Source organism: Felis catus, chromosome B4, assembly GCF_018350175.1.
Source record: "Felis catus isolate Fca126 chromosome B4, F.catus_Fca126_mat1.0, whole genome shotgun sequence".
NCBI classification, from domain to species: Eukaryota; Metazoa; Chordata; class Mammalia; order Carnivora; family Felidae; genus Felis; species Felis catus.
Genome location: NC_058374.1, coordinates 37,734,343 through 37,751,518, shown reverse-complemented (window position 1 = coordinate 37,751,518; position 17,176 = coordinate 37,734,343). Strand labels below are relative to the sequence as shown.

The 17,176-nt window shown below is 38.5% G+C and overlaps 1 protein-coding gene across 3 annotated transcripts in view; it reads right to left on the bottom strand.

The window, feature by feature from the left end:
- KDM5A (lysine demethylase 5A) overlaps nt 1-17,176 on the bottom strand; it is a 97,502-nt gene that overhangs the window by 27,375 nt on the left and 52,951 nt on the right. For all 3 annotated transcript variants that reach the window (XM_006933402.5, XM_045061230.1, XR_002743743.2), the window contains exons 15-22: nt 14,129-14,310; nt 13,641-13,765; nt 12,601-12,751; nt 11,154-11,268; nt 8,171-8,526; nt 3,876-4,014; nt 1,080-1,259; nt 325-486 (exon numbers count right to left, since the gene is read on the bottom strand). In XM_006933402.5, the coding sequence (XP_006933464.2) occupies nt 325-486; nt 1,080-1,259; nt 3,876-4,014; nt 8,171-8,526; nt 11,154-11,268; nt 12,601-12,751; nt 13,641-13,765; nt 14,129-14,310 (1,410 nt within the window). The remainder of the gene's footprint in view (nt 1-324; nt 487-1,079; nt 1,260-3,875; nt 4,015-8,170; nt 8,527-11,153; nt 11,269-12,600; nt 12,752-13,640; nt 13,766-14,128; nt 14,311-17,176) is intronic.

Below are 17,176 nucleotides of genomic sequence, written 5' to 3'. Positions count from 1 at the left end.
AGTGAATCTGCGGGGCGCCTGGGTGGCACAGTCGGTTAAGCGTCCGACTTCAGCCAGGTCACGATCTCGCGGTCCGGGAGTTCGAGCCCCGCGTCAGGCTCTGGGCTGATGGCTCAGAGCCTGGAGCCTGTTTCCGATTCTGTGTCTCCCTCTCTCTCTGCCCCTCCCCCGTTCATGCTCTGTCTCTCTCTGTCCCAAAAATAAATAAACGTTGAAAAAAAAAAAAATTTAAAAAAAAAAAAAAAAAAACCAGTGAATCTGCTAATATCTTCACAGAATTTTGTATTCACAAGCAGATTCCAGATGCATTACATAATTTCTTACCACCATGGCTGTATCTCTGGTTTCCTCCAATCCTTCCTCGAGATCACTCAGAGGCTCAAGGTCCAGATCCTTTTCTTTTTCTTTTTCTATTAGTTCTTTAACTTTTTTCCTTCTGTTTTTACCACTCCCATATATACCAATATCAGTCCGGGGACTCAGCACCTACAAAAATAAAACCAAACACTGAGCTCCAGTTTTTAAAAAATCTTAAAACTGAAAATAATAAAAGGAATCATTTACTGACCATTCATCATGTCCTACGCACTTTTTTACATACTTTATACACATTACCTAATTCAGTCCTCACAACAACCCTCCGTAGTAGGTAGTATTATCTGTATTTTACAAACCAGGGAAACTGAGGCTAAGAAAGGAAACAACTTGCCCAAGGACACAGGGTTAGCAATTAGGGAGCAGTCCTCAAACGTGAAACTATCTTACTCCAACTATGCTCTTTACGATGTTCAAATGCTCAAGATAAAAAAGATAACGACTATTTAAATTTGTACTTCTGAGAAATAAATCTTTCAATGACAGAATCTATTAGTAACAGAGATAAGATCCAGGCTGATACTGTATTCTGGACACAGCAGAAGATGAACTGGAAATAAGTCTGCCTAAAGCTCCACATTTCTAGTCAACATTTGATATCACTTAATAGGAATCACTTATATAACCATGACCAGATAAACTGAAAACAACCCTCACCAATGAAACTCCTACCTACAGGTGTTAAATTACCAACTATTCTTTACCTGCAACAACGTATGGCTAGAATTCTTCTTAAGAAAGGTCCGCCCCGTCCGTTCTCTCCATGCCCGTGCAGCTGCTACTTGTGACTCTACTTGGGGCAATGCGTCCAGACGCACAGGGATAGGGCGCCCTTTAGCAGACAAGCTCTCCAACTGCTCCAAGTAAGCATAGTTGCTGCCACTCTGAAAAACAAAAGTATACTCTCACACAGCTTGCACTTTCTTATGGAGTCTAGCAATACTGGTTGGAAGATCTTACAAAGAGTTTAGTGTTAAGCTTTTTATTAAATATTATTCTTTAAACCTAATCGTATCTCTTGAACTAACAGAGCCAATGTCGTTTTTAAAAAGTCTGTAAATTCATGTTGTCAAAGTTTTTTTATTTTATTAATTGAGAACAAGTTAAAATGTAAAAACCAGTTCAACAGATAATCTAAAGAACATGTATATAAATACGATCAGGAATGAGGCAAAGAATTTGCTAATAGATGGAAACAGATGTTTAATACCATACCAGACAATGCAATCATCTTTTCTACCATGTGGAAATCAATTGTTCCATTATAGATAAGCTTAATTGCTTTTCTATGGACATAATTCATTTGTATTACTATCGTTTTTAGTAATCGACAGAGTTGTAAGATAGCCTGGTCAAACAAAATCTAAGGTGCACACTCCTTCAATGAGATCATCTTGGAGGGTTCACCAGACAATATCCAGTATTCCACTGAAAGGACATCAGTAATCTCTTTTGCCTATTTCAGTCTTTCAACTTTTCCAAATACTACAAAGCAGTATTTTAGTTCTGATAACCACCTCCATTTTATGTTCTATAAATACAGATGAGAATGGATATTTGCCTAAGTCACATGGTTCAGTATTTATGTGTAATGAAGTCATTATTGTTTTTAGAACTATTACTGCTTTACATTTACTAACTAAATGAATCATTACAAGAGGGGAGAGGGTTAACAAGTAATCCATTACAGTAATTCTGAGTGATAAGATTGGATGAATCTCCAAGCAGACAGGACACGTAACCATTCCTACAAGAAACTGTATATATACCCTTAACATTTATTGTTATTCAGAGGCTCTGAATGAAGGAAAGGCATAGTTACGTGCTAAACAGACATTCTAATAAAAAGTTAGTTCCTATCTATTAAATGACTCATTTGCCTAAAAATTCATTTGGAAAGTTACACTGAAACATGTGGAAAAATAAATAAGCAAGAAACTTCAGTGAATTTTTTTTTTCTTTAAAGTAGGCTCCAGCTCCCAACAGGGGTCTTGAACTCACAAACCCCAAGATCAAAAGTCCCATGCTCCACCAACTGAGCCAACCAGGTGCATCAACTTAAGACAATTTTTACAAAGAATATGGGAAGGTTCTAGCCCTAAGAGATATTAAAATGGTATAATTAAAATCACTGTGGACTAGGATTAAAGAATAGCAAACTGGAAAAGAAAAGAAAGCTCAAATACAGATATGGTTGACAAATACCATGTTTACTAGTACTCCTTGTGCCCAGCTATCGCTGTTTGACTATAGAATATCTCCTGGCTAAGGCTTGACAGAGCCTGCTCCCAAACTATGTATCTTAAAGAAGAGTCTGCCTGTCAACAGAAGTTGTCCACTTACTTAGAATCTACAAGTCCATCTCCCCACTGAAGGGAGGGCTTAGTGGAGGAAAAGTCCTCTAAATGACAGAGGAAACACATGGCAGCCACCTACACTTGGGAGACTTGGTCCAGCAGTCATAAATAAACAGCCAACTAAGGGTTATCAGACATTCGAGGACAACCAACTTCCTGAAATAGGTTAAAGATGAAACAGAGGAGCTGCCCTAATGAAAACACAGGTAATTTTTAAAATAGCATAGAAAAAGTGCGGCTAACCAGCTCCCAGAAAAAATCAACTTAAAACAAAGTAAAACAGAAGTCATTAGAACTTGGCAACTACAGTATGTTCTCTCCTAAGTTTAGTAGAGTTGGTTTCCTTTTATTTGGATATAGTTCTACAATAAAGAGTAGGTATACCCTCAATACTAAAAATGCTGCCAGGTTTTTATAATTCAGGAGGAATTTTATATATTCAAATACAGTTTCACCTCTAGCCCTTATTTCATTGTTTTAATTTTCTTTTTTCTTTTAGAGAGAGTAAGTAGGGTGAAGGAGGCAGAGGGAGAGAGAGAATCTTCAGCGGGCTTCACGCTCAGCATGGAGCCTGACACAGGGCTTGATCCCGCAACCCTGGATCATGACCTGAGCCAAAATCAAGAGTTGAATGCTCAACTCACTGAGGCACCTCATTATAGTTTGTTTTAAATTAAAATGTATATGTCTTTCTAATTAGAGAATATGCTATTTTGAGGGCCTGGGTACTACCTTTACACCCTTCCCTCACATTTCTGCTCCCAAACAACTAGAATAGTACCATGAGTGTTATGGGGTTCAGTAAATATTAATTTCATTTTCTTTTTGCTGCCTCTTATTTTAAAGTAATTTGTGCACATGGCAAAGATTCAAAGAATACAGCAGGGAATAAACTCCCTATTGCTAAGAGTTAAATAAATAGCTAATTCTGTCATCTTTCACAGCAGGGAGTCAACAAAACAAGTTAACGTTTAAATAGGTAATATTTACTTTGAATGATAGAATCAGATGGAAGAACAATTGAATTTTAAGTACTATCATTATTTTATTCTGGTTATTCTATTCTAAAAAATTATAGGCTTAAAGAATTCATCTGTGAGACAGCATTACCCGAATGGTAGGATAACTCAAGAGGCTCCTTACCTGAATAGCTTCTACTTTCGCTGTCCATTCTCGAGCCTTTTGTAAGGCCTCTTTCAGGGACAACACATTGGGTAGAAAGGCTGGAATGTTCTTGGCTTCATTCACTATGCTTTCTAAACTTGCCACACTGTGCCTTGGTCTAAAAAAATACAAAAATAGGGTAGATGCATGAGGAAAAGTCAAACTGCTACCAACATTTAAATCACATTTTAGAATGTGCAGAGAACTTTCATATACATGATTTTACTTACTTCTTACCACAATTCTATAAGGAAGGCAAAGCAGCTATTATCTTTATTTTCAATTTACAAATAAGAAAACCTTAGCTCAAAAATCAATTATTTACCCCCAAAGTCATTTAATACAGTGAATGGAACAGCCGAAATACTGATTTAGAATGAGTCTCAGATCCCATGCTCTTTTCACTATAGTAAATTGCATCTATTTTAGTACTCCACAATATCTGAAATTGTCAGAGATGCATATTAGACAGCAATGTAAAAAGCAATAGTCTAGAAGTCCATTAATATTGACCATATACATTTAACTCAACTGCATTCAAGAATACCTAGTTACAAAAAAGATGAATAAAATAGACCTTATCCTCAACTAATCAGAATACAAGATAAAAATTAAACCTGTACTGGGGACTAAGAACAAATTAGTATAGGCTCATCAAAATGGGATGTCGTGTTTAATTCTGCTTAGGGGAGCTGAGAAGGGCCTTGAGGGGCACTTAAAGAATTGATTTTATCAAGTAGAATGTTAAAGAAGAAAAACCAGGAATATAATGAACAAACACAGGAAGAAACATTTAAAAATAAGTTAGTGGTCCAGGGCAGCCTAATTGGCTCGATGAGTAGAGCATGCAACTCTTGATCTCAGGGCCATGAGTTGAAGCCCCACGTTGGAGGTAGAGATTATTTTAAAAATAATAATAAAATATTTAAAAAATTAAGTTAGTAGCCCAGTTTAAGATGGGGGCTGGCATGAGGATGGAGGTAAAACAGGAACAGGAGTAAGAGCAGGAAGTAGGAGAACATGACCGGAAAGATAGATACAAACTGATATAAGCGGTCTTGACAGCCATGAATTTCACTATGAAAGCAACAGGAAGCTACTGAGGGTGGGAATAGTTTCATCATATAGAAATCCTACTATATGCTCATGAAACTTTTCAATCTTGTGGTGGAGGGGGATTATTAATACACAGTTATGATGCACTGTAAGATGCTATCAGAATATATAGTCGGAGGACCTAAACTGACTTGGCAGGTGAAGGAAGGCTTCCCAGAAGTGACCTCTAAAGTTTCTTATCCTTTTTTAATAGGAGTGAGTCAGGAAAGCTGGGACCAGAGGCAGGGTAGGGGTATACCACAGGGGCTGGGCAGAAGGGAAGAATGTTCCACAGGAAAACAAAATAAGCATGTGCAAAGGTCCAGAGACAAGAAAGAACATGGCATATCTGAAGAAAGCAAGTGGGGATCACTACGTTTGGAACACAGAATGCAAAGAAGATAGGCAAGGGATGAGGCTAGATCCTAAAGCAAGAGGCTAAATTACAGATGGCCTTATGAATCAGGTTAAGGAGTCTAAATTTCATCCCAAGGAGAATGGGAAACACTGAAGGGCTTTAAACAAGACAGTCAAAAAGCCATACCTATATTTTAGGAAAATACGAGTTGCAATGTAGAGAATGGGTTAGAGAAGAGTGAGGTCACTGAGGTCACAGAACCTGTTGCTATGATTTAGGCCAGCTATGACAGCACCCAAAAGAAGAATGAAAGTGAGAAACATTGAGGAAATATTATCAACATGACTTGGTAGTTAACTGAGTTTGAGGGTAAGGAAATGGAAAGGAAAGATTAAAGTTAATTTCCAAAGTACTGGCTTATGTATGAATGAACCCAATTTTGGATTTGGGGAATCTGAGGTACCAATAGGACATCCAATGGAATTATCTAATAAGTAGATGATATCTATGAAATATATCTGTTACACATGAGATTTTGGAGTTAATCAGTATAAAGAGGACAAATGGAGCCAAGAAATGAGATGAAATTTCCAGGGAGATGTACACAGTGAAAAACAGAAGTGGTCTACACCAGAATCTTGAGGAAAGCTTTTATTTAAGAGGCAGGGGGAAAAAGGCCAAAAGCGAAGAAGGGTATTGAGAAAATAATGGTCAGTAATCAATCAAAGCTAAGACGTGAAGAATATTATAGATGTGTTTCAAAAAGATAACTTTATCCATTCAGAAGATGTGGTTTACATATACAATGGAATACTACTTGGCAATGAGGAAGAATGAAATCATGCCATTTACAACAATGTAGATGGAACTGGAGGATATTATGCTAAATGAAATAAGTCATTCAGAGAAAGATTTCATATGTCTTCACTCATGTGGAACTTGGGAAACTTAAGACCATGGGGGAAGGGAGGGGAAAAAATAGTTTCAAACAGAGAGGGAGGGAGGCAAACTATAAGAGACTCTTAAATACAGAAAACAAACTGAGGATTGATGGCAGAGATTGGGGGAGAAGGGAAATGGGTGATGGGCATTGAGAAAGGCACTTGTTGGGATGAGCCCCGGCTGTCGTATCTAAGCAATGAATCATAGGGAATCTACCCCCGAAGCCAAGAGCACACTGCAAACACTGTATATTAGCTAACTTGACAATAAATTATATTTAAAAACAAACAAACAAACAACTACAACAAAACCCCAAAAAGATAATCTTGACAGGAGTAAGAAAACAAAAGATTCTTCTTCCCACTATCCCCAAACTCCATCACCCTCTATTTTCTAATTTTATTTTCTTCATGACACTAATTACCTGAAATTTACTCATCCATTCATACACTCACTTATTCACCTGTCTCTTGGCTCTCCCCACTAGAATGTTGGCTCTATTTTAGAGCAGGGACTCTGTGTGCTTTTCCCTACTGTCTCTATAGCACTGAGAAACAGTGCCTGGCATGTAGCAGGTACTCCACGAATACTTACTGAATTGCAAAGATTAAGGGAAAATACAAGAGAACTGTAACTAGGTCAGTGACAGTGAAGACAGATTCGAAAGACATTTTGGAGGCAAACTCACTAAAACTTGGTGACTGATTAAATGTAGAAAAATGAGAGAAAAAGTTTTCACATATTACTACCGCCAAATTTTCATTCTGTAGACTACGGTAAGTTACATCAGGTATACCAAATTATAGTTTTGCATTCCACAGTTATTTAGTTTTTCCCATTTAATATGCTCCTGGAATTGTCATGAATCTGAAGACACTGAATAGTTTCAAAGGAAAAAAAGCTATGGATACATTTTAGTATGTATTCTCTATGGCATCTGGAGAGCAAAATATCCAGCAAAAATACATGCAGCCTTTTCTTGGCAAAACAAAACTGTGGTCATTATTCATTAAATCATCTAAGGCTTTTCCTATCATCTGCATTCAAAATAAGTAGCTGGCAAAGTAGTTAAGTACATGAAGACTTTGGAATGAAGTGGAAAAGGCTTCAAATTTGAGCTGTGTTAAGAACTATGTGATTTAAGTATCCCAGGTTCCTCATCCTCACACGAGAAATTGTGTATCAACTTTAGCTGAAGAAATACTTTAATAAAGGACATTAGTTCTTACATAATTATGAAATTAGTTGATACACAAATATGATGAATGCTTTACTGAAATCTCACAAATCCAATGGGGTGCCAATGCTAATGCAACTTAACGTTTTCTTCCCCTTCTTTCTTTCCCACTACTTTCCTGCATAAATCCTCTACTCCAGGGAAGCCCATTTAACTTTTGTCACCAAAACACAATTTAGCTTATGACATTTCTCCTACCTCCCTTCCGCTTCAATCGCACTCATGCTTCAAGTCTCTACCTAAGTTCTTTCTTTTCTCTCCAGCTTCTCTTCTGAGCACCCAAGCTAACACTGACCTCTCCTCTAAACTCCTGTTGCATTTTTCTGTACCTCTCAGTTAACAGTAACATATGGTGGTGAGCTTTACATTTCTTAGCTCTGAAATACAGCATAGGTAATGGAAAGTTCTAAACAAAATACTACTTTGTATCACCTAAAGTACCTAGCAAAGTACTCTGCACTAGAGTGCACACAATATTTGAAAACTGTTTATGTGCAGACCTATTTGATAACTTAGTGATTGATCAGGGAAGGCACAAAACATCTAATTAAATATTTAATGAAATAGAACCTTATGTTCCTCCTTCGGTTCTACTCTGACTTCATTATTAAAGAGGCAACAGTCATCAATATATGTGTTCACCTTGCCTGCAGGCAGACCTTAGCCTTTTCTTCCCACCGCTCAGAGACTGTAAGGAGCTCCTGTAGTTCAGCCATTGCCTTCTCCACAGCATGGTGGGGTGCCAACCCCACCCCAGAGTCTATCAGTTTCTTCATGACATCCAAAGTGACCTGCTGTGGATCTGACAGGGTCAGTCTTACTTCATCCAACCATCGAGCCTGCTGTAGCTCTTGCTTTAGTCGGGCTAATTCAGGTAGCTCCACATAGAGACTAGAACCCATGTCTATCAACATTTGGAGTTTGGAAGAATCTGGGGTTTCATCCATCATGGCCTCTTGAGCACGTTCATGAAACTCTTCCACATCATCCAGGAGATTCTGAAAAAGTAAAAAAAACCAAAAAAACAAACAAACAAAAAAAAAACACAACCAAATTTAAAAGATACAAAATGAGGGGCGCCTGGGTGGCTCAGTCAGTTGAGCATCCGACTTTGGCTCAGGTCATGATTTCACGGTCTGTGGGTTCAAGCCCCATGTCAGGCTCTGCACTGACAGCTCAGAGCTTGGAGCCTGCTTCCGATCCTGTGTCTCCCTCTCTCTCTACCCCTCCCCCACTTTCATTTTGTCTCACTCTGTCACTCAAAAAATCAATAAATGGAAAAAAAATTTTTTAAAGAAATAAAAAATAAAAGATACAAAATGAGTATGGAATATAGCTCAGGCAAACTAACAAACTCTAGATTATCTAATAATCTCACCATTATAGCACCAAATAGATACAATAGTAAAAAACATAAATATCATAAATATGCTTCTCTGTAATTACTTACCTTCTTCCTTTTAAAATACGACTCATTCAAAAAAATTTTTTAATTTTTTTTAAATGTGTATTCTTGAAAGAGAAAGAGAGAGAGAGAGAGAGAGAGAGAGAGAGCGAGCATGAGCGGGGGAGGGGCAGAGCGAGAGGGAGACACAGACTTTGAAGCTGGCAGCACAGAACCTGATGTGGGGCTCAAACTCACGAGTTGCAAGATCATGACCTGAGCCAAAGTCGGACACTTAACCCTGAGCCACGGAGGTGCTCCAATTCAAAAAATATTTAAAGACTGCAGACTTAGATATAGCCACTGTTTTAAGTGCACAATATTAAAACATACAGCCCTTTGTCTTCAAGGAACGCATTTTAATCTAAATAGCCGGACACTGAATACGTGAATGAAATGTTTCAGTTAGTTTTAAATGCTATGAGAACAAAATAGGACACAATAGAGAATGACCAGAGGAGGAGGGCATACTACATTGCAATGGTGGTCACAGAAAACAGATAAACTGAAACTAAAATAAGGAGACAGAAGTGGGAACTATAAGAAGATCTGGAAGAAGAGCAGTTCAGGCAGGGCAAGTAATAACTGCAAAAGCTCTTAAAGAGAAATGAGCTTGCTGTCTTGCTCATCTGGATGAGTGGGTGATGAGAAGCAAAGTGGAGAATGTAGTTTAAAAATAAGCAGAGGTCAGATTACACAGTGCCCTATAGATTATGAATTTAGATTTCATTATAATGGCTTTGAGGAAGCACTGGAGAATTTTACCACAAATAAATGATATGATTTGATTTATATTTTACACAATCATTCTGGCTACCAAATAAAAAATCAACTATCAAGGACAAGAGAAGAAGAAAGGAGGTGAGTTAAGAGGCTATTACAGTAACCTAAGGCCTAGAATCTAGTGGTTCAGAGCAGTTTAAGCAATGGTCATGATGATAAATGGTTCACTCTGGGATACATTTTGAAGATAAAAACAGCACTTGTTTAGAGACTGGTTGTAGGGTAATAAGGGAAATAAAGGAATCTCAAGGATTTGGACTCATTAAAAGGCTTTTAAGATTACTTCAGTCTGCCAAAGGGATATGGAGAGTATGCCACTGGACGTACAAGCCTGTAGAAAAGAACAAAGGCACTAAGAACTGGTGATCTGGGAATCAGATCAGATTTGTTTAATGTCACTAAACAAGTAAGATGTCAAGACCTAGACTAAAGAAAGGGCTGAGGCTCCGAACATACTCCACAATTAGAAGTCAAGCCAAGGAGAAAACAAACAGCAAAGAAGACTAAAGAGAAGGAACTGTGAATAACCTAGAAAACCAGAGAGTGTGATGTCACAGATGTTTAGAGAAGAAAGTCTCTCAGATAGGAAAGTGTGGTCAACTATCAAAATGCTCCCACAACAAGGAATAAAGCAAAAACACAATTGATACTAGATTTCACAAGCTGATAACCTTGATAAAAACCATTTCAGATATCCTGCCCATGGCCAAATCACAAACCACCACCATGAACTATCAAAGGAATACTAACTACACAAATTAATGTATTTGATATATACTTTTTAGATTTTACAAATTCAAGAAACCATCAGGACTCTAGTAATTTCAGAGCTCATATTTTTAAAAGCTCATGAACTAATAACTTACTGAAACATTTAGATTCTTTTAATGATTTTCTTGCATTTCAATTTTATCTATGCCAGATAGGGATTCTGATCTAAAATTAAAACAGAAAAAAATTCTAAACTAATTACTCTTGGTTCCAGAATCTTAAAGGGAGTATTAAAGACTAAGAACTAAACCAAGGAATTCTTTTTTTTTTTAAGTTTATTTATTTATTTTGAGAGAGAGAGAGAGAGAGACAGAGAGAGAGAGAGAGAAAGCAGGGGAGGGCAGAGAAAGAGGGAGAGAGAGAATCCCAAGCAGGGTCTGAACTGTCAGCACAGAGCCCGATGTGGGGTTCAAACCCATCGACCATGAGATCATGACCTGAGCAGAAATCAAGAGTTGAATGCCTAACTGACTGAGCCACCCAGGCGCCCCTAAAACAAAGGATTCTTACTGTCAGCAGTAAGAGAAACAGAACAAAAAACTAGTCTAGACACAGTATTTTATCTGCCCAAAACAGAAACCCATACTACAAAGGTTACTACCCAAGAAAAGAAACGTAATACTCCACCTTTACTTGTCGAGCTTGGCTGATGACACATGGAAGACTAAAAAGTTGTTGGACAAAGGCCTTCAATTCTTCCACTGTCAGTTTGGTCCGAGTCCTCCCACTATCTGGGCTCTGCCTGATGTGAAATAATATTGAGACATAAGTAAGAAAAATTCATAGTCATCTGATATCAAAGGGGCTTCTAGTCTCTCTAGAATTCTAACCCAAGCAACCCCAGAATATGAGTGTTTGAGAGGTTCCACTGTAATGCTGATCACCTCCAAATCAGGTATTTACCTCTTTAGTTAATGGCTCAAAGATTCAATACTCCAAGTTGTAGTTCCTCCAATCTTACAAGTGTTAAACATTTCACAGTTAATCAATTCCTCAGATCAAAATATTATGTTCATTAATAAAACTAAATCTTCTACCTCAAAAAGCTTAAAATGTGGAACAAGGGCACCTTTAACTTAGGAGACAATAAACCCTCTGAAACATATTCAGAACTCTATGTGTATGTGCATTTTTCTAAGAAAAGGGTCTCTAAGCTTTTGCCAGATTCTCCGAGAGGGTTAGTGACCCAATGACAGCTGAAGATTCACTGACCAACATCTTTAAGAAAGATTCTCTAATAAAATGATAAATAAAAAATATACAAAGTAATTTTAAAACCCAATGTGAAGTGCTACAGAAGAACCTGTTCAGATACCAGGAATGTGTTGGAATGAATACAAAACAATACCACAGAAAATTTAACACATACAAATGACATTCAATCAAGGGCGCATACTTCTACACTCCTTAATAACAGCCTCTCCTGTATCCATCAAGGTTACTCTTTGCTGCCACCTGCCTTCAGCATGTAGTATCATTTATTTATTTACAAATATTTATTGCACACCTATTATGTGCCAGGCATTGTGCTAAGCACAAGAAATAAAGCAATGAAAAAAAGATAAAAAATCTCCAACATCCTAGTCTCACACATGTTCTAGTGGGCTTGGGAAACAGTAGAAGAGATAATGAATTAGTATATCAGGAGGTGACTGGGCTAGGAGAAAAACAAAACAGGAAAAAAGAATAAAAAGGTTGAATTTTATAAAGGTTGTCAGAGCAAGTTTCTTCAAGAATGTGTCATCTGAAAAAGACCTGAAAGAAGTGAGGGACAAGCCACCTGGATAGCAGGGAAGGCCTGTGAAGGCCCTAAGGAGAACCGTGCCCAGTGTGTAGGAAAAGCAGAAAGGGGAAGAAGACTGCAGAGTGAAGCAAGAAAGAAGGGAGAGTAGTAGGGGTTTAAGACTGGGACATGACTGGAGGAGAAAGGGAAATGGCCACAAGAGATCAAAGATTAAATAGAGGGCCTTGTGAGCCAGTTAAAATTCTGGCTTCTACTCTGAAAGAAAAACAAACAAGACCAAAAAACCCACAAGAAACCACTGAGGAACCCAACTCTTCTTCATAGTCTTACCTGTGCTTCTGCTTTTTGCTGAGAAGCAGCTGAGCCACAGAGGCACAGGTCTCCGCTTCTTTTACAGCATCCCTGAGCTTTCTAAAGAGATCATTCTCTGGGTATTTCCTATCCTCAGCATCTTCCAGCATTACTCGTAATTCAATCAAATCTGTAAGAATAAAACCGTATGCTATAACCACAGACATAAAAAGCCATTTAAAAATGTTAACCAACCAATCTCAAGTTAGTCCTCAACCTATCAGAAGAATCATCGCAGCTGGGAAAATCTCACCAATGCAATTAAAAGCTTATGAGCAGATGCTCATTCCTAATCCTTATGGATGATTTCTCTCAGGTAAGGTTAGTTCCTCGTTCTTTTTTTTTTTAATGTTTTATTTATTTATTTTGAGAGAGACAGAGAGAGAGAGAGCGAGAACGCACGCAAGCAAAGAGAGAGGGAGAGACAGAGAATCCCAAGCAATGTCTATACACTTAACTGACCGAGCCACCCAGCTGCCCCTGCAATTCCTTGTTCTTAATTAGCCTTCAGTGTTAGTCCACTGGTCACAATGGCTCCCCAAAATACATATCTATTGCCAGTTAGCCATCTGTCCCATTTTATATTAACTTTTGATGTAAGAGAAGATTCTCAAATAGAAAACTAAATCTTAAGTCAGTCAACCAATCCATTAGTCTCAAATCTTAAATGAAGCCTAAGATTTTTCCTTAATAGAAAAACACATAAAACAAAACAAGGTCTCTTTCTTTTTTTTTTTTTTAATTTTTTTTTTTTAATGTTTATTTATTTTTGAGACAGAGAGAGACAGAGCATGAACAGGGGAGGAGCAGAGAGAGAGGGAGACACAGAATCCCAAACAGGCTCCAGGCTCTGAGCTGTCAGCACAGAGCCCAACGTAGGGCTCGAACTCACGGACCGTGAGATCATGACCTGAGCGGAAGTCGGACGCTTAACCGACCAAGCCACCCAGGCGCCCCACAAGGCCTCTTTCAATGTGACAGTAATTTCAGTGTATGCATACAAAAGGAGGATACTTAACCTTTCTTGTGGTTGAAGTTGGCAGATAATGCTTCTGTAACACGGCTGACCCAAGTGTCATAAGATTGTGCCCTGACTTTCACACCATATAGCAGAGAAGGGAGGTCCTCTAATGGATAGCGGTATCTAAAAACAAAGAGAAACAAACAAAACACAGAAATAAAAACTTGAAAATCCAACAATAACTTGAAAATAAATTTTAAACATAATCAGTTTAATACAATGATGAGGTGAATGGGGTCTTAAAAAAATCAAAGTTGTCCATAGAGGTTTAATGCAGGGAGAGACAGGGAACATATGAAATCAACTGATTAAAAAAAAATAACTTCAGTTGCCAAGTTTAGAGCCAACTTTAAAGGACTGGTCCACAGCAGGGAGGCAGAGAGACAAGGAAAAGTCACCAGTCTACACATGGGGAAGGGAAATTACAAAGAACAATGCCCTTGGTTTTCAAAGAATTAACAAGTTTTACAAGAAACTTATGGATACCTAAGACACTTCTTCTGCATGGGGCAGGGGCACAGATCAGCTGGATGGTAGAGACACACAAGCCGCTCAGGATTACAGGAGCATGTCAGAGCAGAGAGAAAACATGTGGTTCTGCACGCTGAACACTGTCGCTCATCATCAGGAACAAGTTCAAACACCTCTTCTTCCGACATCAGGACACCCTGAAATACAATTCATGTCACTACATCAAATCTTTCTAGTCTCTGAAGCATCAAAGACCTTCAAGTTATTAAATTTTTTTCTTACAGGTAAATCTCTGACTTAAGATATAAACATGGGAGGTACAATGACACATCATCAAAATACTTTCCAAAATTAATCATTCCTAATTATTCAAAAATGAATCTTTCCTAATTATTCAAAAGTTCATAGGAAAAGAGTCCTTAGAGAAATCTGATCAAAGGATAAGATGATCAAGAGTTGTGATATTCAAATTACTGCAGAACAAGGAAAAATGATGCCCCATTAATGACACAGGTTAAACCTGAAATGGGACCATACCACAAGAACTTACTTCATGAGTCTCCACCAATGTATAAGCACACTTCAGAGATACTGTGGGTTTGGTTCCAGACCATGGCAATAAAACAACTATCACAACAGAACAAGTCAAATAAATTTTCTGGTTTCTCAGCATATATATAAGTTATATTTACACCATACTGTAGTCCATTAAGTGTGCAATAGTATTGTGTCTGAAAAAGCAATGTACACACCTTAATTAAAAAACCCTTTGCTGCTAAAAAATGCTCAACATCATCTAAGCTTTCAGGAGGTTATAATCTTTTTGCTGATGGAGGGTCTTGCCTCGATGTTCATCAGACTGTTAACTGATCAGGGTGGTGGTTGCTTAAGATTGGAGTGGCTGTTATAATTTCTTAAAACAATGGAGTCACATCAATTGTCTCTTTCACGTGTGACTTCTCTTAGCATATGATGCTATTTGACAGCATGTTATTCACAATTAGGACTTCTTTCAAAATATGAGTCCATCCTCTCAAACACTGCCACTGCTTTATCCACTAAGTTTACATAATATTCTAAATCCTCTGTCATCATTTCAATAATCTTCACAGCATCTTCACCAGGAGTAGATTCCATCTCCAGAAAACAATTTCTTTGCTCATCCATCAGAAGCAACTCCTCATCTGCTAAAGCCGTATCACAAGATTGCAGCAATTCAGTCACATCCTCAGGCTCCACTTCTGTGATTGTAGTTCTCTTGCTCTTTCCAACACGTCTACACTTTCTTCTCCACTGAGATCTTGAAGCCCTAAAAGTCACTCCTGCCACAGCTGGAATCAACTTCTTCAAACTTCTGTTCATGTTGATATTTGGACCTTGTTCCATGTATCACAGATGTTCTTAATAGTATCTAGAATGGTGAATCTTTTCCAGAAGATTTTCAATTTATTCTGCTTAGATCTATCAGAAGACTATTTCTGGCAGCTGTAGCCTTACAAAATTTATTTCTTAAATATTAAGACCTGAAAGTTGAATTACTCCTTGATCCACAGGCTGCAGAATGGATGTTCTGTTAGCAAGCATGAAAACAACATCAATCTTTTTTTTTTTTTTTCAACGTTTTTTATTTTATTTTTGGGACAGAGAGAGACAGAGCATGAACGGGGGAGGGGCAGAGAGAGAGGGAGACACAGAATCGGAAACAGGCTCCAGGCTCCGAGCCATCAGCCCAGAGCCTGACGCGGGGCTCGAACTCGCGGACCGCGAGATCGTGACCTGGCTGATGTCGGACGCTTAACCGACTGCGTCACCCAGGTGCCCCAAAACAACATCAATCTTGTTGGACATCTCCATCACAGCTTTCGGGTGGCCAGGCACATTGTCCATGAGCAGTCATATTTTGAAAGGAATCTTTTTTTTTCTCTGCACAGCAGGTCCAACAGTGGGCTTAAAATTTCAGTAAACTGTTTGTAAACACATGTGCTGTCATCTGGACTTTGTTGTTCCAGTTATACAACACAGAGTAGATTTAGCACAATTCTTAAAGATTTACTTATTTTTTAATTTTATTTTATTTCTCTTGAAAGAGAGAGAGAGAGCACGAGCGTGTGAGCAGGGGAGGGACAGAGAAAGGAGAGAGAGAATCCCAGGCAGGCTCCACATTGTCTGCACAGGAGCCCGATGCAGGGCTCAATCTCACCAGCTATAGGTGAAAACCAAGAGTCAGATGCTTAACTGACTGAGCCAGCCAGATGCCCCTAGCTGGACCCTGAGATTTTAGGATTGGTAAATGAGCAATGGCTTCAACTTAATGTCATCAGCTGTATTAGCCCCTAACAAGAGAGTCAGCCTGCCCTTTGAATCCAGGCATTGACTTCTCTCTAGCCATGAAAGTCCTAGATGGCATCTCCTTCCAATAGAAGGCAGTTTTGTCTACACCGAAAATCTATACTAAGTGTAGCCGCCTTCACTGATGACCTTGGCTACATCTTCTGGATAACTTGCTGCAGCTCTGTATCAGCACTTGCTGCTTCACCTTCCATTTTTGTGGTGTGTAGATGATTTCTTTCCTCAAACATCATGAACCAACCTCTGCTAGCTTCAAACTTCTGCAGCTTCCTCACAGCTCTCAGCATACATAAAACTTAGGAGTTAGGGCCTTGCTCTGGATTAGGCCTTGGCATAAGGAAATGTTGTGGCTGGTTCCATCTTCTATCCAGATCACTAAAACTTTCACCATATCCTCAAAAAAGGCTATTTTGCTTTCTTACTGTTCATGTGTTCACTAGAGTAGCACTCTTAATTTACTTCAAGAACTTTTCCTTTGCATTCACAACCTGGCTAGCTGGCACAAGAAGCCTAGCTTTTGACCTACGTAGGATTCCCACATGCCTTCCTCACTAAGCTTAATAATTTCTAGCTTCTGATCCAAAGTGAGAGATGTGTAACTCTTCCTTCCACTTGAGCACTTAAAAGGCCGCTGTAATAGGGCTATTACTTGGCTTAACTTCAGTATTGTTGTAGCTCAAAGAATAAAGAGGAACAGAGAAATAGCTAGTTGGT